This window comes from Leopardus geoffroyi, chromosome C3, assembly GCF_018350155.1.
Source record: "Leopardus geoffroyi isolate Oge1 chromosome C3, O.geoffroyi_Oge1_pat1.0, whole genome shotgun sequence".
Taxonomy (NCBI): domain Eukaryota; kingdom Metazoa; phylum Chordata; class Mammalia; order Carnivora; family Felidae; genus Leopardus; species Leopardus geoffroyi.
Genome location: NC_059338.1, coordinates 72,977,140 through 73,001,546, shown reverse-complemented (window position 1 = coordinate 73,001,546; position 24,407 = coordinate 72,977,140). Strand labels below are relative to the sequence as shown.

Genomic DNA, 24,407 nt, shown 5'->3' with positions numbered 1-24,407 from the left:
AAGGCAGGTGGGGCTGGAGCGGAGGGGGAGGAGAGTGGGGGAGGGCAGCCCAGCGGAAGGGCCTTCAGGGCGGGGAGGCTTGGCTTTTTCCTTCCGAGTGGTGTGCCTGCCACTGAGGGCTTCGGCCCTGGAGGACGGGGTCAGCCTGGGTGATGCCAGGTAGGGAGGAGGGGGTGGGGCAGGGGTACTCAGGACTCCAGGTAGGGAGGAGGGGGTGGGGCGAGGGTACCCAGGACGCCAGGTAGGGGGTGGGGGTGGGGCGGGGGTACCCAGGATGCCAGGTAGGGGGTGGGGGTGGGGCGGGGGTACCCAGGACGCCAGGTAGGGGGTGGGGGTGGGGCAGGGGTACCCACGACGCCAGGGTGGGGACTAGCTCGGGGCACACACTCCCCAAACTCTCAGTGACCTCAGGTGGCCCGGGTACTGCTGTCTCACCTGTCACCATCCATGGGGACTCTCCTGCCCCACATTGGGGATTCTGGGGACTTTCTGTTTCCTCACCCGGTGCTTGATTCTGTGACACACCTCGATCTGGGCTTGCAGAGACCTGCCTGTGCCCTGCAGCGATTCTGAGAACCGGGGTCCCCTGAGCCTGCCTTCCCCGGGGAGCAGTTCCCTGCAGTCTCCCCTGAAGCCTGGCTTACCTTTCTGCCCCCTGCCTTTTCCTGCCTCCTGGCCTTTACTCAAGCTGTGCCTGGACACCCTGCCCTTTGCCCTTCTCAGGGGGATCTCTTGAGACAAAAGAGGGACAGCGTGTCCTTCCGTGTCCCGCAGGCCACCTGGTCCGGTTCTCCAGGGATGCCTGCACCTGCTGCTGGTGCCCACATGTGGCCTGGACTCTGGGCAGTCACAGGTGCACGTGCAGATTTGTGTCTGACAGAGAAGGTGGCCCCTGTGGTGTCACCCCTTACAGCATCACTCGTCTTGCTCTCCTGCCCTGTTCCGGTGCTCCGTCACCACGGGCTGGGAGCACTCGGGGCCCTGGACCCTCCTCGGAACCGGCTTTGCCCCCTGCCGGCTCCCTGGCAAACGAATAAATCCTTGACCTGTGCTCACTCTACGTGTGCTGGTTGCATTTGGAACTTCTAAAGTTGCTTTGACAACTGTCCTTTTTATTTTATTTGTTTTAAAGATTATTTATTTTTGAAGGAGAGACAGGGCGTGCAAGCAGACAGGGGAGGGGCAGAGAGAGAGAGAGAGACAGACAGAATCCCAAGCAGGCTCCGTGCTGTCAGCACATGGAACCCGACTTGGGGCTCAACCTCATGGGCTGTGAGACCGTGACCCGAGCTGAAATCACGAGTCGGAGGATCGACTGAGTGAGCCACCCAGGCGCCCCTCTTTCCCATCCTTGAAGGCCAGCCCCGCCCGGCCTGGGACCCTGGAGGCTCCCCCCCCCCCGCTTACCTGCCCGGCTGCCGGGACCTCTGTCCCTCCCTGGCCTGCCCGGTGCCCTCGGCAGCCTGGTGCACCCGAGGAGCCCGGGAAGGGGCTGACCAGGTGCTCCCACCCCGTGTGGCGATGCCCACACTCCCGCTCCAGTGTGGGATCTCGGAAGAACGGATGCCTGTGGGTGTTTGTCGACCGGCCCCCGGGTCGTGTCCCGCACCGCTCCTGCTGTGCGCCGTCCCTGCGGGTGAAATGAGAACAGAACTGGAGGTGACCCGGACGCCCATCCGCTGAGCACAGAAAAGCAGAGCGCGGTCTCCACATGGCGTAGGGATTCTCAGCCACGAAGAGGGTGAAGTCCTGACCCGATGACAGCACGCACGCCCCTAGAAAGCATCGTGCTGAGCGAACGGGGCCAGACGCCGGAGGCCACGTGGTGCCTGATGCTGCTTATGTGAAACGTGCGCCCGGGCAAATCTGCGGGCGTGCGATCCCGGGCACCGGACTGGCTGCCAGGGGCGGGCGGCAGGAGGTTGGGGCCGGGCTGCGACGGGTGTGGGGCCGCCTGTTGGGGGGACGGAATTGCCCTGGAGTCAGGCGGCCGTGGTGGCTACGCAGCACCGTGGAGATGTTAGAAAACGCCGAGTAGACAAGTAGCGAAACGGCACGTGTCGCGTTCCGTGAATTTTATCTCGGGAAACAAATGTAACCAGCTCCCTGCCCCGCAGAGTCTGGCCTGAGCGGGTTCTCAGCTAAAGTCTGCAAAATAGGATTAGCCCGGCTCGGCCCCAGGGCGGCCAGCGCGCAGGGACTTCATTAGCGCTTGGAGGGGAGAGTGACGACGGGTCGCCCGCGGGTGCTGGGCCGTGGCGGGGCTCAACGAGTTTGGGGAAGCAGGGTCGAGCCGCCTTCCTCCTGCCTGAGCACGGTGCCCGGCATCGGTGAGTCTGGCTGAGAGCGCGAAGTAGGCGGCTCGCGGACAGGTCTGTGTCGTCGTGCGGTCTCCTGCCCTCCCTCCTCCGTCTCCTACCGCTGCGGGTCCGCAAAACCCCGGGCGGCCGTGCACCGGGGGGTGGGGCTGCGGGGCCAGCAGGCCCAGCACCTCGGGCCCGTGCCCTGTACGGGGGCTCACAGAGCTGCTGAGGGGTCAGGCGAAGCCGAGTGGGCACGGGCTTTGTCACCTCGGAAGTCCGTCCCTTGCCCCCTTCTGTCCCTGTACGCTTGGCTGGGTCCAGCGAGGAGGGGGCTGCCATGCCTGTTCACTCAGCCACCTCTGGGCACTCCTGCCTGATGTGAAAAAGGGGCAGCCCCGGGGAAAGCGGGGGGCGACGGTGGGGGGGGGGAGCCGGCAGTGCCGTGCCAAGTATGGGTCTGCCTGCTGGCCTGGTGACGCAGCCCGACCTCCTGCTGCCCATGCTGTGCCCACAGCGGTGCGCAGAGCTGCCCGAGGGAGCCAGGGCCTGGTGAGGACCCTGGGCCGGAAGTTGCATCAGCCTCTCATTCATTGCCTGGGGGGGGGGGGGCTTTTGGCTCCCCGTGGGGGGCCCTCGAGGCCCCGGAGAAGAGGGGTTTCCCTTGGGTCGTTCTGCTGTGACGGTTCCCCACCGCATCCTCTGGGAGCTGGACAGTGCAGGTGACCGGGTCCTGATGCCCAGCGCCCCGGGACGTGCCTTCTCTCTGGGAAGGCAGCTCGGATGGCGTGGGTGGGGCTGCAGGGGGGGGGCGGGGGGCGGCAGGGGCAGCGGTGGGGGCGGCATGGCTGAGTGCTTAGTGGGTGCCTGTAGGGTGCCTCCCTCCCGTGGCCGACACCTCCTCGCTGCCCTTTCAGGCTGGGCATCCCGTCTTGCTGCCCTCACGGCGGCCGATGTCTGCAGCCAGGAGCCGATCCCACCACCCTCAGGTCGCCATGCATGACCAACACGGGGACGCCGAGGCAGGAGACTGGGGGGTAGTGGCCGGTGTGGCCCGGCCCGGGCGTTGCCTCTGTCCCTGCGTGATGGTCCCTCCACTGACAACCAGCCGGGCTAGAGATGGTCCAAGCCACATAAGATGAGCAGGAGGCAGGGAGGCCGGGCCAGGAGGCTCTCCTACCTTGGCGGCTGGGAGGCTGGAGCCTGGGCCTGGGCCGAGGTGGGGTTCTATGAGGTGCCCTCGCTGCTAGTGCGTGGTGTCAGAAACGTTCTGGAAGCGTGCCACTGGCTGCGCCCCTCCAGATCACTATGTCTCTAGAGGAATACGGGCTCCGGGACATTCTGCGGGGAAGAAGCCCTCGGTGTCCCCAGCATCGCCATCTTGAACGCGGGTTCTCCTGCGGGGCTCAGAGTCCCGTCAGAGCCCGTGGGGGTATCTGGCACAGCAGAAACATTCAAGGGATCCAGACGAGGCTGCTTGGAAGGGAGGTGGCCTTCCAGACCCCAGGAGGACAGCCATCGCAGCTGCAGCGAACCCAGTTTACATATGATCAAATGGAAGCACAGAGAGGTTGAGGGATGTGCTCAGGGTCACACAGCTTGCGATGGGGGAGCCAGGGTGGGAACCAGGCCAGACTCCCAAGCCGTTGACACTCTGGGAATAGTGGTCACAGCCTGAGCAAGAACGTGGGCAGAACCTCACCTGGGTCGGGCTGATGGGAGGGAGCTGTCCCCTCCCCTGGGCCCCTGGAGGCCCTGCCTGGCCTGGGTTTGAGGGGGAGCTCCGCTTCAGAGTCTCACGGCCTCTCTGGGCCTCAGGTTCCCGGTGGTTGGATGGTCACTGGCACCCGCAAGACCGTGACCTGTAGAGGGTAGACGGAGGCTCGGGTTGGAGGCCGTGCGTGGCGGGCGTAGTGCTGGCGTCTCTGGGGTGTGGGCTGCACCGCGTGGGGTTCCAGCCGCTGAAGGGCAGGCAACAGTGCCCCTCCTGCTGTTTCAGAGATGGGACACGGTTCTTTGTCGAGCCCGGGGCTTGGGGTGGCCGCGATGGCCTGGAAATGCCAATGGAGCCAACTGACATGCTAATGACGCCGGACGGGCTTCTGGAAAGGGAGAGAGGGCTCAGAGAGGGAAGGTGGCAGCTCAGGGGGGACCTGTGGGTCCCTCTGCTGTGTGTCCTGGGTGCAGCGGCCTGCCCCTCTCTGGTCCTTGGTGGGTGCCGGCGGTGGGGGGGGTGGCCCGTGTCTCACTGCCAGGCCGGCCCAGAAATAGCCGTGACCTTCCGCACCCAGCTTGGCAACGCCCGGGGCCGAGGGGCCTACGTGCGCCCGGCTGAGTCCTCACAGGGCGGTGGGGCCGGTTATTTTGGACGTGGCCTCCCGAGGCCAGGTCAGAGCTCTTTCCCGTGGCTCCCGAAGGCCCCTCTGACGCGCGTCAACCAGGGCCTTGGCCGGCAGCCCTGGCTACCTCCAAGATCTGGCGCCCCCTTCCTGCCCGCCTGACCCCCAGCGACCCCGGGTGCTGGGTGGGGGCAGGGCGGGGATCCCAGGGATGAAGCAGGCACTGGGTGACGAGGCTTCCTGGAGCCCTGGCCTCAGTTGGAGGGCTGGGCCTCGGTTTCCCCATCAGGGGTTGTTTTAAGGAGAAAATACATAGAAAGTGTCCACCCAGGGCTGGCTCTGAATCCTGGCTCAGCCCCCTCGTAGTTGTGTGGCTTCAGGCAAGTCACCGACTGCGTGGCCAGCGTACTTATCCATAAAATGGGGCCTCAATGCACTTATCCGTAAAACGGGGTGATGGGTGCCTCCAGGACTGCTTTGAGGATGAATGTGGGCCAGGGCCCGTGCTGAGAGCGTCATGTGAGGCTATGACATGGCAGAGTCCCTGGGCCTTCCCCATGTTGCCCTGACGGATACTGGGCTTATCCCTGGGATGTGCCAGGAGTGGTGATGGCCCGCGGACCTGGGTTCCAGCTGGGCCACAGTCTCCTCTTCTGTGACACGGGCCGAGTGTGATGGCTGCTTCTGGCCAGGCTGCTGTGTGCGGTGGTGAGAAATGGCCACCACACCGTGCTGCCCCGAGGTCCAGTCACGCCGGGTCACCACTGCAGACAGTGTCCTGCCACGGGTACACGGTGCTGGATGGGCACGGGGGATCGGCTGCTCTGTGGGCAGAGCCCCTCCCCTGCGGGTGCTGGGCTGGCGTCTGATCCTGCTTCCCAGTTGGGATTGGGGTGTGCCGGGTGCAGCAGGGAGGGGCGCACCATCTGCCTGGTGCTGGCTGCATGCTGAGGGGCCCCTCCCCCGGTCTCCTCACCACCCTCGGGGGCCCTGTCCTCGCACCGTCGGTCCTGGGCCCGAGGGGAACCCAGCGCGGCTCCTCCGTGGAGAGGGGCCGGGGCCCATGGCCCTGCTTGATTCAGGCGGGCAGCCCCGGGCCCTGCCCTCCAGGCCGTGTGACAGACAACTCCACGGGCACCCAGGGGGATGGCTCCCAGAGGGTGGGCCCCTCAGGGGGCAGTTCTTGTTCCCCTACCTTGTGAAGGTCTGTTATTTCCACTTTGTGCTGATGACTCAAAAGGCCCAGAGAGGGGAGGAGATGGGCCCAGGGGCACACAGCAGCCACAGAGAGGGATTCCTCAGTTGCCAGGGGTGTCTTAGCCTCCTACCAGCTGAGGACCCCCGGGGGACCTCCAGCTGATTCTGGCGGGTAGGGACTTGCCCAGCAGCCTCCTGTGTGAGGTCACATTGACCTTGAGGGCCACGACACCCACCCCAGTTCTCAGAGGACCCCAGCTCCCTTTTGCCTGTTGAGGGTCCTGTGTGTGTGTGTGGCACGGGAGGAGCTGGGGTCTACCTGGTGGACTGGGGAGGCCCTGAGCTCTCAGGACGGCAGGGTTGGGGACCTCTGCATTCCTGGCAGGGGCTTGACCTGGGGCCTGGAGGGTGCAGGGGCCTCTCAGGGGCCATGAGCTCCAAGTGGACCCATGAAGCGCCATGCCCCTCTGGGACGCCATGCCCGTTCTGGGCACCGGCCCTTGGGGACCTTGGGGACTTGGTGGCATGGTGCCGGGAGTCAGCGCCAGCCCAGGGGGAAGGCACTGGGGACTGTGGGTGCAGCTAGGGCGGGCTTTCCAAGCTTTTCCTCCTGTTAGAATCCTGAGGCTTAGGAATTCCCAAGCGGACACGCTGTGCCCCAGAACAGTGGGCCGAGGGCTGGCGGACAACCAGGCCTCTGGGACCGAGGGCAGGGGTGCTGGGGGCAGGGGGTGCAGCCGGGCCCGCACACACTGCTTCCAGCCACCCAGGGTCAGCCCCGCCTCGTGTGCCGATGCAGACGGCGGGGCCCCAGAGGGGGAGGCGGAGCCTGGAAATTTTGGAAACACGGATGAGTCCAGCCGTGTCCGTTCCAGGACAGGTGGGCTGGGACCTGGGGAGAGGCAGTGATGGCCCAGGGCCTACGGTGGGGGCTCCAGCCCTGCGAGGACAAAGGCGGGACACCGGGTCTCAGGAGGGTGGACCCCCTACCTCTGTGTGGAGGCCCCGGGCAGGGAGACCCTCGTGGTTTGCCTTCTAGCCTGGGCAGAGTCCTCCGAGGCCCAGAGGAGGATGGAGTGTGGACCAGAGAGCATGGAGGGTGTGGAGGGCCACGGGCAGGGTGGGGGGCATAGTGGCACAGGGCAGGGGGGCCCCTCGTGGCACAAGTGAGTGTCCGCGTGGACAGAGCTGCCGCCGGGCTCTCGGTTACACTGGGCGGTGGGAGGCGAGTTCGAGCAGTCCTGTCCGCTGTCCTGTCCGCTTGGCGGGCCGCATGGCCCACTTGTGTGCACTGATCCTCGGGCTCGTACCCCACCTTGGGCAGGTCCGAAGGGGACCAGTTGTGGCCCTGCCCTCCGGGGGCCCAGAGTGCTGGGACCCGGCCTGTGGGACTGGTCCAGACGGAGGAGAGGGGCCGGGAGGTGGAGAAAGGGCTGTGGGTGCAGGGGAGGTTGGTGCAGTGAGGTTGGGAGAGGCCAGAGGGAGAAGGGCAGCCAGGTGGAGGGACAAAGGACGCAGGCCGGGTGTCGGGCGTGTGAGTCACAGCACCTGGCCGAGGCTGCAGGAGGCACAGTGAGGGGCAGTAGAGGCGGACGGGCTGGGAGGCTACGGGGGGCTTTGGGGCCTGGCCAAGGCCCTGGGGAACCTCGATGGGTCTGACCGAGCCTGGAGAGGGCCTCCATCTGGGGTGGGATGACTGCTGGGCAGGTGCCTGGTGGGAATCCGGGGGCACGTGGATGGGGGGATGCCTGGGCAGGGGGTGGTGATGGCTCTGGGACATCGGGGTGGCCGGGGGTAGCAGCCCCTCCTACAGCCAGGAATTACCCCCACCGCTCACCTGGTAGGGAACAGGAGTTAGCCTGAGATGCCCCTCCCACCCCTATCCAGGGTCTGGGGAGAGGGGGCAGAGCCCTGGTGGGAGCAGGGACAAGTGACTCTGGCTGTCAGGGGCGGGGACAGCCCCTCCCTCTCTGGTGGGATTCCTGCTTCCTCAGTGCTCGTGCAGGGCCTGGGGGGGGGGGCCCAGGCCTGGGTGGGATGAGCTAACCCACCAGTTAGCCGGCTTCCTCACTTCCTCGTGGAGGAGGCTAGGACAACAGGAAGAACTGAGCACTGAGCTCGCGGCGGAGGGGGGTGCTCACAGGGGCTCTGGGTAAGCTGGGCAGCTTTCTGGAGCGGGCACTGGGGGGCTGCTTAGGTTGGGGGCAGCCCGTAGAGGGCCAGGCCGTTTCTGTGTGGGGGTGTTGGGGTGGCAGGGGTACAGTGAGCACCCCGTCAGGCAAGGGAAGCGACCTGGAACCCCCTTCCCAGCCTGCAGCAGGCAGTGGGGGAGACAGGCCAGAGACCTGGGAAGCCCCAGGCTGTCCCTCTGACCCTTCACTCCGCCAGCTGCCCGGCCTGGGACTCTCCTCTCAGCTGGCTCTGCGCCCGCCCCTCCTGCCCCCTCCCTGCTCTGGCTGCCTTTGGATACAGGGCCCTGGGGACCGTCCTGCCTCCTGCAGGCCCCAGAGTCAGGCTCAGCGGGGGAGGGGGGCTCTCCTGCCTGTTTCCCGGGACCAGGGTGCTCGCCTCAACCTCAGACCCTCGTCCCAGCCCCACTCCCCTGCTGCCCGGCAGCCCTGGGAGGCGGGAGAAAGTATATAGCAGGGGCCAAAGGCTGGGATCCTTCTGGGGCTGCCCCGGCCTGCCCCCGCCTCCCAACACAGTTTACGGGCCCATGATCTGGGGCCTTTGACGCGGGAGGGCGGGCAGCCAGGCGGGGATAAAGCTGGGCGGGGGCCCGGCGCCCTGGGACTCCAGGACCAGGAAGGCGGGTGAGTGTCCGTGTGCTCCCTGGCTCTGGGTCTCGTGGGGGTGGGAGGTGTGGAAGGTGGGGCTGGTGGGAGGCCTGGGTGTGGCTGCCCTTGGGACAGACCTCAGAGAGGGTGCGGCGGGGGGGGGGGGGGTCGAGTGGCCAGGGGTTCCCAGGCCTTTGCTTGCTCAGCTCGCCTGAGCCTCAGTGGTTTCCTCCATCAAATGGGGCCAGGGTGGCCCTGGTGACGGAACCTTCTCCTTCCAGACCGTGCCGGAATGGACACTGTCCTTCCAAGCTCTTTGATAGTTCAGTGACCCCCGGCCAGTGGCACAGGGGAGGGTGGCCTACCCTCCTGGCCAGCTGCACTGTTGATGGGCGGTGGGGTCCAGGCTGGCTCTTCTGCCCGTGGGGTGGGGATATGCCGAGCCTCTCTGTGCCCGTGTCCTCTCTTGTTAGAGGTAGGGGCCACATCATTGGTGATCATTTGTTGTTAGCAGGGCAGTGAAAGGAGGTGCTGTGGGGCCGGCCCGCCCAGCCCTCCTGCCAGCAGGTGGGACCTGTGGTTGGTTCGGCCCCAACTGAGAGGCTGATCTGACCAGACAGTCTCCAGCAGGTGCGGACCTGCACGCCACGTTCTCCTTTGACCCTTCCAGCGACTTGTGGGGCCATTTTAAACGCCCTTGTACAGAAGGGGTCTGTGGACCTTCAGGGATGTGGGAGCCCCTCCCCAGCGACTGAATGGAGGAGTTTACGGTCTATTCGGCCCTGAGAGTCCCTGGGCTCCGTCAGAAAGCAGGCTCCCGCCATTGGTGACTGCCGTCTTATCATTCGTTGTCAGTAAGCGGCAGCTTGGATGGTCACTGCTTGTTATCTTGGGTTTGAGTGACCGCCTCGCCTCGAGGGTTTTGGAAGTATCCAGAGCTTTCCAGGTTGGTCGTAATTGTGAGCAAAGCACGAGTCTCTGGGCCCTAAGTTGAGGACCTGGTGGCTCTTCTGGGGCACGGTGGCGATTTTCGTGGCTGGGCCTCCTGGCATCTTCTTTGGCTGCTCTGAAGGCCTCGTGTACCCAGTACCCTGGGCCCCGCTCGGCACAGGTGAAGTTTGCAGGATTCATCCCGGGGGAGGGAAGAAGGAACCCGGTTCCAGGTTGCTCTGCTCCTCCTCCGCCTGGCCTCCGTGTACAATGGGGCCCACAGTCTTTGGCCTCAGGTGGGAGTGTGTGTGTATGTGTGTGTGTGTGGAGAGGTGGGGGTGGTGGAGACTTGGGGCGTAAAATGGGTTCCAGAGCCGGCAACAGTGGTGGTGGGCACTCTTCTCCGGGGCTCCTGGAGGGGGGCTGCTGCGATGCGCATGGGGTCGTCCTGCGTTTCTCCCAGAGATGCTCGGCTCTGCTCACCTTTTCGGAGAGCCTCCCCTCAGTCTTGTTTCTGTCTGATGCCGTCCATCGCCTGCTTATTGTGTGTCCCCCTGATGGGGTTTTAGGGCGATGGGGGGGCGGGGTTCAGGGCTGACGGCCAAGAAAGAACTCTTGAGACGTCTTTGGTGCAAAAAGGTGGTTTTACAAAAGCATGGGACAGGACCTGTGGGCAGGAAGAGTTGCCCTGGGGTTGTGACAGGTGACTCATTATATACCCTCAGGTTGGGAGGGGTCGAGGATAGGGTAAGTCTCTAAAGAATTTTGGAAGCAAGGTTTCCAGGACCTTGAGGGGCTAGGACAATGCCATTTATTACCGTTTAATAAAACCTCAGTCATGAGACCCTTCAGATGCATATCGGGGGCCATAAGCCTGGAGTATGATTGACAGCATATATCTTGGGAGAGTTGAGATAAAGGAAGTTGACTTACAGGGTCCTCGAGGTTGGGGCAATGTTAAGCCAAGGTTCCCTTTTGTCCTGAGCAAAGTGTCATCATCGAAGCAGCTGAGCTCCCAGAGGGAGGTCACCCTGCCTGTTTCAAGGACTTGTCAATGGGCCGTAGGCAGTAAGGGAACTTAGTTTTTCATTTGCCTTAGTTTCCCACATCTCCATGGCAAGCACTTAAGCCCCTTTCCTTTGTTCTTGGGCGGCCAGGAGTGTCTGAGGAATATCCCACAGATCCCACCTAGGGGGTGCCAGCCTGTATTTTTCCCTCTGCCTGCCCCACGCTCCCTCATCACCCCCACTGATCTCAACCCCAGACAGTAGACCCCCAGAGGGTGGGGTCATGGGGGTTCATTCACCCCTGATTCCCGCCCCCACGCCCCAGTGCTCTCAGCATGGGGCCTGGAACAGAGAGGGTGCTGGGTGTGTGCACGTAGGAATGAAAACTCAGTGGGGAAAACCCCAGCAGTGAAGGCATCCAGGGCTTCCTGGAGGAGGAGGGGGGAAGGAGGACCTTACCTGGTCTGGAGGGTGAGGAGTATCTGGGGGCATTCTGGACAGAGAGAAAGGGTGACTGGAGGCACCAATCCTATAGGCCCCTCTCTACCTCCTCCTACCTGTGAGCTGAGCATGGGAGGGACAGGGGCCAGTGGGCCAGGCTGGAAAGTCAGAACTTGGCTTGGGGCCGTAGGGAGCCACAGATAGTGTGTGAGCAGCAGCAGCAGCAGCAGCAGCAGGGGGCCGCCATTCTATCTGCTGGTCTCACTGTAACGGGCTGGGGCGCTCGGGTGGGTGGGTGACATGAGCCCTTGATCCCAGGTTGAATCTGGGGCTGGAGGTGGCGTTGTCTTCATCGAAACCCACAACGAGCTGCCCTTTGAAAAGCGACGGCGTGTCATGTCCATCCTGGTGGGGAGAGGGGGCTGGCTGGTTGGAGGAAAGAGAGAGGGGGATTAGGGTCTGGAGACCCTCAAGGTCTCCGTCCTCGGATGGGGGAGCAGGGCGCGTGGGTGTCCCCGAGTCTGTGTCTCAGGTGGGTCCTGAGCGGTGCTGGGGTCGCAGCGGCTAGTGGCCTGGGCCTGCCTCTCAGGCCTGCATGGGGACGGGGTCAGGGACCTCGGGGGACGGCCAGGCCTGAAACTGTGGAGGGACTGTGCCCGGCTGCGTGGGATCCCATTGGCACTGACAACTGGGGCTGTGGCTGCCCCTGGCCCTGTCCTGTGTGCTTTTCGGGACTGAGTTCACGATTCCTGACAGTGTCCTTGTCAGGCAGCTTCTGTGGTCCTTCCTCCTTGCAGATGAGGGGACAGGCACAGAGAATAACTGCCCGTGGTCACCTGGTCAGTAGCAATCTCGCTGAGGAGCTGGGCTGCTGTGGGTACAGGGGCAGGCAGTCAAGGCTCGGTCAAGGCATGGGGGTAGGAGGGTCCCTCGGGCGGCCCCCGGTCCGTGAGGATCAGGCCGGAGCCCCAAGGCAGGAGCCAGGGGAGGGGAGGCTGGGCAGGTTGAGGTCCCCGGAACCCCAGTGGCCAGCTTTGCGGGTGGGCCAGGTGTGACTCAGGCAGCTCAGTGACGGGCGGTGCTGGGAAATGCCACATCTGAACCCCGTGTGCGACAGCTTAGGAAACTGAGGCACAGGATGGAGGGAGGTCTCTGCGAGGAACCCAAGGGGCTTAGCTCCAGGAGTGGGGTGACCCCTGGCTCAGAAGTGCTGCCTGCATGCGGGGTGCCCACGGGACCAGGCTTCTCAGGACAGGGGGACGGAGGGGTGGCCGGCAGCCCCGTGTGGGGGGCGGGAGAGGGTGGGCAGGCTGCCTGTTCCGGTGGGTGCTTCCCCTGTATTTCTGATCAGCCCTGTGCCTGGCGCTGGGAGACGCTCAATAAATATTCGTACATGGGATGAATGAATGAATGCATGACCGTGTCCCTTCCCCCCCAGTGAGTCCTGAGGTCTGGAGTCAGAGCAGGGGAGCCTCAGGGGCATGCAGATGGCTGAACACGCTCAGAGCCCGCGCTGAGGTGGGGGATGGGCAGTGGGGGTGGGGGGTGGGGCTCCAGACAGAAGTGGGCAGTCCCTCACGTGCTGGATACCCGGTGGCCGGTGTGGCGCCGTGTGATGTCACAGGCAGCCCGTCAGCGGTGGCCACACCTTCCAAGCCACAGAACTCCCCTATCCTTGTCCCCAGCTGGGAATGCCCAGGGGCGGGGGCGTGGACCGGGCTGGCCATTACCAGGGAGGTTCTTGTGGCACCTGCTGGGTGAGTCCCATCTAGGCGACGGAGGCCTACGGTGGGCCTGCCAGGCTCCGGATGGCCACAGGGTCGAGGAGTCCCAGGATGCCCGGTCTGGCTCACCCGGCTGCCTGCCCACCCAGCCACTCTGTGCCCGCCGTTCCTGACAGCTGGGGTGGAGCCCAGCAGGCTCACCCGAGCTCTCAGGGTGCCCACCTGCCTGCACGTGGGTCCCCGGTGGAGCTGCGGGCTGCCCACCCAGTGCTGGTGGCCGACAGTCCTCGAGGGCGGCCTTGGGGCCAGACGCTTGGTTTGCTGAGCCAGCACCACACCCCCCGGGGCACCATCAAAGCCTCTGGTGTGATGAGGGGGACCCAGCGAGGCCGAGGGGCAGCGGGCCAGCTCCGGGGAACCTTCTTGCCGGGTTCTCCTCCACCTCGCGATCCTGGCGGGTGGGACAGGTGGCCGCCCCTGTGGAAACCAAAGCCTGCTCTCCACGGCTCTGCCTCCAGGTCGTCGCCTGGGTGCCCCGTGGTGACCGGCTTGGAGCTGGCACCAGCTCGGAAGGTGGCTTTCCTCCCTGGCAGTGTCTCCATTTGTAGAGGAGGCCGCGCGCCCCACAGAGGGCAGGCCCTGGCTCCGGGTTGCACGGGGGCGGGGGGGGGGGCGGTCAGGGCAGCGGGTCAAGCCCTGATGAGGCTCCAGGCGTCAGGAGCGTGCCGGTGCCCCTGCCGCTGGCCGGCTGCTCTAGGAAAGCCTTCCCTGGTCACCTGAGCCTCTGGCTCTGCCCTCGGCAAGGCCCACTGTGCTGGCTTACTCTGCTCAGAAGCTCTCCTCCTGTTGGTCCCCATCCCGGCTGTGGGCACTCGGCAGGCACTGGAGGCAGGACCCGGTTGTTCGGGTTGCTGCCTGAAGGCAAAGAGGCACTGCCAGGGAGTAGTAAGCTCCCTGTCGCTGGAGGTGTGCAAGCTGGGCATTAGGTGGCGTGGGTGACCTTTGAGTTTCCTCTGGACCTCAGGGGGCTGAGATCCCGTGATGGGTTCTGGACATTTCTCACATCTGGACCTCCGCCCAGAACGCTGGGTCATTTGCTCCTTCCGTAAACAAGTGGGGAGCCCTCTTGGTGCCAGACGCCGTGCGGGAGGCAGGCTGGGCCTGGGACACTCTGCTCTGAAGGGCATGTGGCCGAAGGGAGAGTGGGCCGGACAGGGACGGCGGGGGAGGGGGAAGAGGGTAGAAGTGCTTGGTCAGTGAGGGCGGCTGGCCCCTCCATGCTGCTGGGTGCAGGGGCGGGAGGGCTCGGGGAAGGTTTCCTGGAGGATCAGGGTGGGCTTGGCCTCTCGGGACCCCCCTGCTGGCCCCCCAGCAGCATGTGGACTTGGGCTCGCTCTGGGAGCCTTCCAGGAACGGCTCCTGCTCTGATAAAAATAGACTTCTCCGAAGGGCTTGGTGTTGTGCCAGCTGCCGCAGGTGCCCCCCCCCCGCCCCCCGGCCTGGCAAGAGCGGGTGCCCCAGACAAGGGGGAGCCGTGCTGCTGGGCCCGGGTTTGCCTCCCGCGCGGCACGGGGCTCTCTGTGTCTTGGGTGAGGTATTGAGAGCTCGATGGGAACTTGTAAGGACAAGGAAGCAGACAAGGGTGGTAGAAACAGCCTGCCCGGGGTGGGGGGGGGGGGGCGGCCTTTCTGCCCCAGGGCCAGAGTCGTTGTGAGCAGAGTCTTTGCGGCTCAGCAAAACGTGGCCCCAACCTTGGTTCTTCCGCTTGCTGGCTGTGTGACTTGGCGAGTTACTCAATCTCTCTGACCTGCTATGTTGTATCAGTATAGCGAGGCCCACGCGTCATGCCCATGGGATGCAGCGTCCGGCACAGCATCGGAGGGAGCAGACCTTCCGGAAGTGGCCAAGCCGGGATACCGGTGGTGGTGGGGGTGTCACTGGGCACCCAGAGATGGCCTCCTGGAAGGTGCTGCTGGAAGTGAGGTGCTCAAGCATGTTGGTGCCGGATGGAGGCAGGAGGACAGGAGCCCTTGGCCTGGGGTCCTCGAGCTGATGGGCGGGCCCTGGGTTCGGAGGGGGGGGGTGTACCTGTGTGTGTGTGGGGGGGCTCCTGTGGGGCCTTTGCACCCAGTACACAGTCTTCCTGCCTGCTTGCCTGGCTCAGGGGTGTGAGGAGGCCAGGGTCACGGGCATGGCTGGTGCTCTTGTCCCCAGTGTGGGGACAGCCTGCGGGAGTAGGGGGGGGCTGTGTTCTGGGCAACCCCCCTCCTGCCCCTGCCCGGCCCCGAGGCTCTGACTGCTGACTGCAGGGGCCAGGCTGGCTGCTCAGCTGGGTTCCCAGTGAGGCGAGGCCTCCTGGGACCTGGTGTGCCAGGGCCGCCCGTCTCTTCTGGGGGCCTCTGGGCTGGCTGGGGCAGGTACGGCCTTGATGTGAGGCCAGCCTCCACTCTTGAGGCTCGAGGTCTGGGGAGTACTTGCCTTCCTTACGTGGTGCTCCCAGGAGGCGAAGCCAGGACCCCACTGGTGGGGTTAGGCCTGGACACCCGGACGGTCTCACCTGGGAGCGTCACAGAGGGGCTCTCCTGAGGGGAGGTCTGCACTGAGCGTTGGAGGATGAGGGGGACGTGGAGACAGCTCCCCATGTGACCCTGCGTGGGCTCCTAGCCCCCGTGCCTCAGTTTCCTCACCTGCACACACCAAGGGGGTGGGCTGGATGACAGCCCCCCGCCCCCCCCCCCCCTCAGCAGTGGTGAGGACTCAGGGAGGAACAGCAGGGTCCCGCACACAGCCAGGCCCTCAGGAAGTGGGAAAGCCTTCGGGGTGCGGTCCGGGTGCTGGGCAGGGGTCTGAGCAGGTCAGGCGAGGGGCTCGGCCCTCACCTTGTGGGCGTCCCTGTCCCACGGAGTGCCCCACCTGCAGGCCTTGGCCGGTGCCCAGGTCCCCTCTGGCGCCAGCCTGTGTAGTCCCCTTCCGCCGTGGGAATCCCTCCCGCGAGATGGGGCCCTGGGGAGCCCCAGAGGGTGCCGCAGAGGGCCGGCGCGGGGGTGACGGGCTTCGGCTCGGCTCCCGTGCACGGCAGAAGGCAGGCGTCTCGGCAGGGGCCCCGCCTCGCAATGGTCAGCCGCCCTCCCCTCTGCTTGCATTTCCCCTTCCTCCTGCCGCTTCCTCTCCCCTGCTCGGCCCTCCGCAGCCCCTTTGTTCGCCCGGGCACGCTGGCCGGCCCACCGTTATATTTAGGCGGCAGGTGTGGGAGCCACAACAAGTCGGGTGGCCCTCCTGGGCACCAGCCGTCGCGCCCACGTGATGCCCGGGAGCTATAAATAGCCCCGGGCCGCGGGGCGCCCAGCATCCCGGGGAGGCCGACGCGCCCCGAGCTCCGAGCTCCCAGCTCCGGGTCTCGGCCTCCGCGCCCTGCCCGGCCCGCGCACGGATGGAGGCGGCGGCGGGACGCCTGCGCGCGCGCGCTTGAGCCGGGGTGAGCCGGTGCTGGCGGGGGGCGTGCCGGGAGGACCTCAGCGGCACCCCGGGGAGGGGGCGCGCACCCCTGGAACCAGCTCTCTCCTCCCCCCGCGCCTCGGGGCTCACGCAGCACCGGACGTGGTGGCCCCCACCCAAGACCCTACGGGATCTGCCGGGTCCCAGCCCTGGTCCCACGCTTCTGCTTTACTTCTGGGACCTCGGCTGAGCTCTAATCCTCTCGAATCGCCCCACATTGGGCAGGGGCCTGGGTCCAGAGGGGCTGGCCCTCACCGAAGCGGATGCAAACTGGGCAGGCTGTGACCAGGAATGAGGGTTGTAGCCTCCCTGAATCTCTTAGAAATCGGGGTGGAGGTTGGTTCTTGCCTCCTAGACGGACTGAGAAAACCCACAGAGCCTGTCTGGTCAGGGCCCAGAGACCATCCTGCCTTCTCTCCCTGGCCCGGTTACTCATCTGCAAACAGGGACGACCACATGGTCCCCTAGCTGGTCTCCAATGGACGACCGCTGTGAACGCGCAGAGGGTTCAGTGCCGGCAGGTGTGGGGAGGCCGGCTGGGTCCCACGAGCTCGGGTGTGGGGCCACTGGCAGGAAGGCCCATGGGGAGACACCCAGCTACCAGCAGGGCTCTTGCCTCATGGTGGTGGGCGTGGGGAATGGATGCTGGAGAACTTGGTGGCCCCTGCCTAGGGGCCCTGGGGCCTCACTGAGGGGGTGTGGCTGGGAGGACGGGCCTCTTCCTGGGGGGATGGCCACAGGCCTGGTTGAGCTTTGTGGGAGCACCTGGGGCAGCAGGGGTGAGGCATCGCTGCCTGCTCCCCGCTGGGAGTGGGGGACCCAGACTCTGCACAGACTCCACCCCAGCCTGGGCAGTGATCTTCGTCCGACCTCAGCCCAGACCCGTGACCCCATTCTAGCCTATATGCTGCTCCCTGTTCCCAGCCAGTCTAACCCCTCAGCTCTGCCAGTCGGGGACAACTTCAGGCTCAGGTGGATGGTGAAGCCTGCCCAGCAGCCTTCAGACCTGAGGACCTGTTCGGGGATCCTAGGCAGCAGGGCTGGGCCCTATGCTGGGGTCTCCCTGGGTGCCCAGAGGCTGGGGGCAGTGAGGGGGCAGGTCAGCCCCTCAGGGAGAGGCTTGTAACCCTGTGGTTCTTCGGGCCTTTTTTCTTCTTTCTTTCTGGTAAACACACACACACACACACACACACACACACACACACACACACTCGGGAACATCCTGCTGCCCCAGGAGGAACAGGTGTTTGTGTGTTCAGGGCGCCTGCGACTCTCTCCTTCCTCACCTGCACTCCAAGCGGAGGCTTGTGCTGGGACAGCTCAGGTTTGGGGCCGCGGCTTCCTTCCCTCTGCCTTTCTCCCCCTCCGGGGACACTCCCCATTCGGCCCTCCTAGAGCCATGGCACAGGACCGAGTGTGAGGTGTGGCACCTGCCCTAAGCCTGGGGACACCTTTCCTGTCAGGCGGCCCAGACCTTGGGCCCTTGCCGCACCTAGGCCGAGCCCCCATGGGCTCAGCTTGCCTGGTGGATGGCTGGAGAAGGGGGTGCTGGGACGGGGGCAAAGGTAAGAGGTGCTGGGTTGGGGAACGGAGGGCCTGCCCAAGTGAGCAGATAGGGTGCGGCCGGTGGGGTTGGGGCCACTCCCAGTGGCCGGAGGGGTCCGATGACCACTGGGTCACAGCCTGAGGGGCTTCGGGGGTATCTTGTATAACCCCTCATTGTGCAGATGGGGAAACTGAGGTCATTGGTGTGCCCGCGGTGTTCCAGCCTGTGTGGGGGGGTGGGGGTGGAGGTGGGGTTGGGTGCTCCTGCTGGGACCCCAGCCCAGGAACTTTGGGGCCCAGGGAGGGAGAGAGGGGTGTGTGGTGGTGCTCGATGGTGGTCTCTGTGGCCCGGCCGCTTCCCTCCCTGCGGCCATCGCAGTGTGACCCACTCCTGGCCACCTGCGCGGTCACACCTTGGCAAGCGTCTCGTAGCCAGCTGGCCCTTTGGCCGCTGTGGTCTGCCTCTGCTTCTCCAGCTCCCCGCGGGCAGAGCCCGGTTTGTTTACTCCCGCGCCCGGACGGCCCTGTGGGTGAGCGGTGGAGACAGCGGAGGGGTGGAGGTTCCCATGGGGCACCTGTGAGACATGTTTAAGGTGGTTTGCAGCTGTGAGCCGGGCCGCAGTCCTCTCTCCCCACTGTTTTCCCCGGTCACTTTGGCACCCACGCTTGAGCCCCTTTCCCTGAGGACTGGCCGCCCCGGAATGATCTGGGCTCAGAAATTCCACAGAGGCCCGGGATTCCACAGAGCAGTGTGGCTGGGGTGGGGGTGGGGTGTCTGCTGGTCAGCAGAGGGGGACCCAGGCTGGGGGGGGGTAGCCTCTGTTGCTATGCAGACGGCCCCGAAATCTGCACACTGGGTTAGAGCCCACTCGTGCGGTGTGTGTCCCTGGGATCCCTCCCCCCGTCCCTTTTCACTCTACGCCGGTGGCGGTCGGGGCTGTGAGCCAGACCTGGCGGGAGCTGTCCGTCCTTGTCCTCCCAGGTGGGGGAAACTGAGGGCGGAGGAGGGTCACTCGCTCAGCACCGTCCTGTGGCAGGGCCCCAGGGAAGCATTGTCTCCCTCGCCGGGGTGGGCAGACTTGCACTCCTCAAGGAGACGGGGGCTCCCGGTGACGCCCTTTTCTGTTCGTTTCCTCTCCTGCAGACGTTAGCCTGCTGCTGAGCGGCCTGGGATTTATGGAGAGGACCTCGGGGGGGCAGCTCTGAATTCTGCCTGGGCCCAACATCGCCGCGACGCCTGCTGCCGAGGGGGCCTGCGCGCCTCTGGCCCTCACCATTGCCCTCGCCCGCCCATGTTCCCTGCTGTCCGGCCCAGGGCCGGCTGTGCCGCCTGAGCCCCCGGGCGCCCTCCAGGACTCGCAGTACCCCGATGGGGTAACGTGACAGAGGCCCTGTGTGTCAGAGCCGCCCGCCCCCGCGGCCGCCGCCCGCCCCCACCGCTGGTCCAGTTCAAGTTCGGTTTTCCTTCGGCCCTTGAGGGTCTGGGGCCCGCCTTTGAGCGCAGGGGGCCGCTTGCCTGTTCACCGATGCAGAGGGGGCGTCCCCAGAGGCAGGCAGTGCTGGACGGAGCCACGGCGGCCCACTCGCTCCGGGCTTTTTAAAGTTTTCCTCGCTGGGTTTTTGGTTGCCCTTATTTTTACTTTTGCTTCTCTGGGGCCCGTGTCTTTCCTTTGCTTTGTAAGGAGCTGGACTCTGCTACTCAGCCCTTCCGCCTCCGAGGTGTTTGCAAAGCATCTGTGTGGCTGGGGCGGGTTTGCAAGGGGTTTTCTGTGTCTCGATCAAGCCCAGGGATCTCTGTCTCCTCGGGCTGTGGGGGGGGGGGCAGGTGGGGGCTTCTCCACTGCGGCCCCCAGCCCCGTGCGGCCCCTCCCTGGGCCCTGCCCGGTCCTCGGAGGAGCATGGCCCGGATGAACCGGCCGGCCCCCGTGGAGGTGAGTTACAAGAGGATGCGCTTCCTGATCACGCACAACCCCACCAATGCCACTCTCAGCACCTTCATTGAGGTAGGTGGGGCCCGGTGGGGTGTCCGCACGCCTCCCGAGAGCTGGTGGGGGGTGGGGAGCGGTGGACTTCGAGCCGTCAACCCACACACTGCCTTTGGGAGCAAAACTGTGGCCCCAGTTACCGGACCCCAAGGCGGGAGCCTGGAGTGTCCTGGGGAGCTCGGTGGGAGGGCAGTCGTGGGGTCAGCAGCTCCCTGGAGGCCTGCAGGGCAGGACGGTGTAGGGCAGGGGATAGGTGCTCCGTGCTGTGTAAATTGAGGCAGGCTCAGAGGTAGGAGAAGCGGGCATCAGGCCCTCAGGACATCGCCTGCGCTGGAGCAGAGGCTGCACGGGAAGGAGGAGGGAGGGGTCCCGAGGTGGGAAGTGGCTGTGGAAACAGCTCGAGGCAGGCAGAGAGGCCCACAGCGGCAGGCGGAGTGAAGTTCCATGGCCAGCCCAGGCTGCAGGAAGCCTGCTGGCTCTTAGGGAGCCCTTGGGTTAGGACCGGCGGGGCCGGAGGCTTCAGGGTGAAGATCTGTGGGGGAAGGGGCTGGGTAAGGGTCTGAGCTGGCCACAGGCCACCGTTGGCGTGACCAGAGGTGTTTGCAGAGCTGTGCATGGGTCTCAGACCCTCCTCCCTTCCCTCTGTAACGTGAGAGCCGCCCCCATGGTGCTTGTCATAATGAAACAGGGGCCTGGGCAGGAGAGGACCCGAAACACTGTATAGAGGGAGGCAGTGGGTGCCCTGCCATCAGGGGCCTGGGCCTGGACACTGCCAGGGGCCCTGCAGACGAGGGCTGCCCCTCTTCACAGCTGACACCCTTGAGGTAATAGCAAGACGTGGGGAAAGACTCAGCCCAGGACTCGGCACAGGACCCAGCCTGGGGTCAGGGTCTGTGTGTGACCGGGGTCAGGGCCTAGAGTATGACCGGGGCAAGGTCGTCTGTGGTGAGGGTCAGGGCTCGACCCTGGGCTGTGTGGCAGCCCCTTTGCCACACGCACAGAGGAATTCGGAGGTGGCCCTATGGCCTCCGGGCCCTGTCCGCTTTCCTGTGCCCCCCCATTCTCAGAATCGCTGTCCTGCCTCATTGTGTCCAGTGTCCCTACTGCACGACGAGCAAGGTCTAGCAGATGGATGACTCGTCACTGCTCCCAGAATAGCTCTGGAGCAGGTGTGGTGGGAGTAGCCCCTGCTCGTGGCCCCCGTGGAGCGGACCCCCCGCGTAGAGGATAAATATAAACAGCCTGGCTGTGAACTGCCTTGACCTTTCCTCTGGTAGCCTGGGGCTTCCCCGCCGCTGGTGCCCGGGGTCTTGCCTCCCGGCCGCCATCCGAGCAGGTGCCGGCCCTGTGCACCGTGAGGTCCCCCGCCCGCTGAGGCCTGCCCCTCAAGAGTCCGAAGGCCCTCGTGTGGGGTCCGGCTGTGCCCTCAACTGGACCCGTCCACGAGAGCCTGGCCAGGAAGGCGACTCAGAGTGGGGACCATGCAGGGCCACATGCGGACCACAGTGTCCTGTCCCTGCTTGGGGACCCAAGAGCTTTGTCTGGAAAATGCTGGTACGGGGCTGGGGCGAGGGGGGTTCCTGAGCACCCAGGATGATGGCAGAGATGTGCTGGGAGGCCAGGCTCATGGCTGGTTAGCTGCGATTGCAATGAGGGCAGGCGGGGACACCCTGCCCTCACCGGGTGGGCTCAGGGACCCTCGCCCAGAAGCTTCAGGAAAGCCTCTTCTACCCACAGCAAGTCGTTGGGCCTGAAAGGCCACCCTAGTGGTTACTCTTGGCATCGGCCTTTCTGTTTTGTTGCTGGGGGGGGGGGGGGGCGCGGCCCTGCCCTGGGGGCCCCAGACAGGGGGTACCCACCCCGGACCCCTCAGCCCCAGCCCGGCCTGCCTTCGTCCTCCCTCTCTGCCAGGACCTGAAGAAATACGGGGCCACCACCGTGGTGCGGGTGTGCGAAGTGACCTACGACAAGGCCCCTCTGGAGAAGGACGGCATCACCGTGGTGGTGAGGGTCTTGGGGCCCCGGTGGTGCTGCTGCTGCCCTGGGGGGAGGTGGGTGGACGGGGCTGGCCTGCACTGTGAGCTTGCCATGAGGCGGGCCTGCGGGGCCTCGCTAGGGCCACCTGCCCCCCCCCCCCCCAGGCGTGCTGGCGCCTGGGCCACGTGGCGTTTGGGCACATGTCCAGAGAGGCCCTGGCCAGTGGGGCCCTTGAGGCAGGAGCACGCGCCCTGTGCACGTCCACAAGCATAGCTCATGTTGCCAGACTCTCCTGGGTCTGCCTGGGCTGCCGGGTACCCCCCCCCCCCGCCCCCCACCGTCACTGCACGGCAGCCCCCGCGTGGGGCTCTGTCATGGAGAAACTGAGGCTCGGGTCAGTCACCATCTAAGGCACAGCCAGAAGGTGCCAGAGCTGGGACCACGTGGGGGGGCACCTTCAGGATAGCACCCCACCCCCATCAGGTGGCGGGCGGGCGGGAACGAGGCCTCACTGTGCAGGGGTCCAAGTAGGGTGGGACAACCGGGGGTCCCATGGGCTCCGTGCCAGCTCCTCTGTGTCCGGGCCACCTGGGGACTCATCTCAGGCTTGTAGGTGTGGGAACCGTATGGTAAGGAGGGTGGGGTGGGCACTCCTGCGTGGCCCCTGGGGAAGCCATCCACGGAGGCCCAGGGGAGGGAGCCTTGGGGCTGTTTCTTTGGTCCCTTGGCCCCGGGGACCCAAGTCCAGGCACAGGAAGGGACGACCGTGCTGCCACACGCCTGTGGGTCAGGCCACGTGTGTATGGCGCGTCCCCTAGCGCAGGGCTGCCCAAGGCATGGGGTGGCAGGGTGGGGGCAGCTCTGGGTCCGGTGGCCTCGGCCTGTTCAGTGCCAGAGGATCCTTTAGTTACTAGCTTCCCCTCAGCGAGCCGCCTCCCGGTCCACCTCGGGGGGCCCACGCGGATTCACCTTTGGTGCCCGAGGAGCGGTTCCCCTCTGCCCCGCGTGAATCTCCTTCACTGGGACCTAAGTATCTCTGTCTTCACGGCAGTGCCCTGGGCTGGGCCTTTACTCCGGAGGCTCCCCACCTCTTCCAGAGCGCTCGGGGAGGTGGGCAGCACAGCTAATTTTTCGAAATCAAATTAATCCCTGAACATCTGGAGAGGGCCCAGCTGTCACTGTTCTGGAATCCAGCTCCCAGAACAATGGGTCTCACCCCTCTGCCCTCTCTTCACTCCTTCCTGGTAGCTGGGCTGGGCCTGCTTTGTGTGGCTGGGCTGGGAGCTGGGGACACAAAGAGGCACCTGTCAGGCACATTTGTAGTCTACACCCCTTGGGCCTGCCCACCCAGAGTCACTCAGGCTGTGACCCTGGAATGAGAGCGTGGGCTGACAGGGAGGGGACATAGTTACCGTGCTTGGGAAAGGGAAGGATGGGGTGTTCAGGGAAGGCTTCCTGGAGAAGGGGACATCTTCTTGGAGCAGAGAGGATGAGGAACCCCTCTGTGGGGACTGCCTGCCTGGCCAGCTTCCTGCCCTCTGGGGCCTGCTGTCCCTCACCTTCGTGGGGTCCCTCTGTGCTTCTCAGAGAGACGACTTTGTCTGAGCCACCGGCTGGCTGGCCCCGGGGGCCTCTAGCCTCACCGGCTGCTGCCCTCTGCAGGACTGGCCGTTTGACGACGGGGCGCCCCCACCTGGCAAAGTGGTGGAGGACTGGCTGAGCCTACTGAAGGCCAAGTTCTGTGATGACCCTGGCAGCTGTGTGGCCGTTCACTGCGTAGCCGGCCTGGGACGGTGAGCCTGCGGGGGCAGGGTGGGGCTCACGGGGACGTGGGAATCCCGAGGTCCACCTTGATCTCTGACGTGGGTGCTGGGCCCACATCACACATGACCACAGGGTGGGAGTCCCTCCCCAAGTCTGATCCCCCTCCCTGCTGCTGGGTTGCAACTTTGTCCCTGTACTCAAGCCGGAAGGAGCTGCCACCCGTCCCCCTCCCCGACCCAAAAACCCATCCCCCCCAACAGCCACGTGTGAGTGTAGTGACCTGGGCAGTGGCTCTCCTGGTTTCAGGGCGAGGGCTGGCAAGCGGGGTTGATGGCAAGTATCAAGCCCTCGTCCTAGGCCAGACCCACGCCCTGCGCTTTGCTCACCCTCTGGCTCTCCTGCGCATTTACACGTGGGGAGCCTGAGGCTCAGAGAGGGTGCCTGGCCCACCTGGGGCTGCACAGCAGGTGGAGGGGCTGAGCTGCTGCCTGTGCCCTCCATGGAGCGGGGGTGCTGGACAGCTTTTTGGTGGATGTGAGGGTGAAGGCATTGCTCTGCGCCCTCGGCAGGCGGCCCGTCGGGGGAGGGGTGGGGTGCCGAGGCTTGACCCAGCCCCGGGTCTGTCCCCAGGGCTCCGGTCCTCGTGGCGCTGGCTCTCATCGAGAGCGGAATGAAATACGAAGACGCCATCCAGTTCATCCGACAGTGAGTGGCCGGGGGTGGGGGTCGGGGTGCAGGCCAGTTGGTGTGCATTTGGGGGTCTGGGTTTAGGGGGTCCTTATCCTGGACTCCCAGCCTTGCCGGCAGGCACTGCCGGCCCCTGGCCACAGGGTGACCTCCGAGATGCCCCCAGTCCCACGCAGCCTCATTCTGTAGTATCGACGCATTTGTGAGGGCCCTGCAGCCAGGCCGCGCGCCCCAGTGGG

At 65.3% G+C, this 24,407-nt stretch overlaps 1 protein-coding gene across 4 annotated transcripts in view; it reads left to right on the top strand.

The window, feature by feature from the left end:
* The window catches only part of PTP4A3 (protein tyrosine phosphatase 4A3), a 37,050-nt gene that overhangs the window by 11,191 nt on the left and 1,452 nt on the right, over positions 1-24,407 (top strand). For 2 of the 4 annotated variants that reach the window (XM_045453508.1, XM_045453511.1), the window contains exons 2-5: positions 18,900-19,758; positions 21,652-21,744; positions 23,380-23,510; positions 24,112-24,186. In XM_045453508.1, coding sequence (XP_045309464.1) covers positions 19,654-19,758; positions 21,652-21,744; positions 23,380-23,510; positions 24,112-24,186 — 404 coding nt within the window. In that variant the 5' untranslated portion in view covers positions 18,900-19,653. Of the gene's footprint in view, positions 1-8,425; positions 8,650-15,935; positions 16,191-18,899; positions 19,759-21,651; positions 21,745-23,379; positions 23,511-24,111; positions 24,187-24,407 lie in introns of those variants that run through there. The other 2 variants (XM_045453510.1, XM_045453507.1) reach the window with 2 other exon arrangements.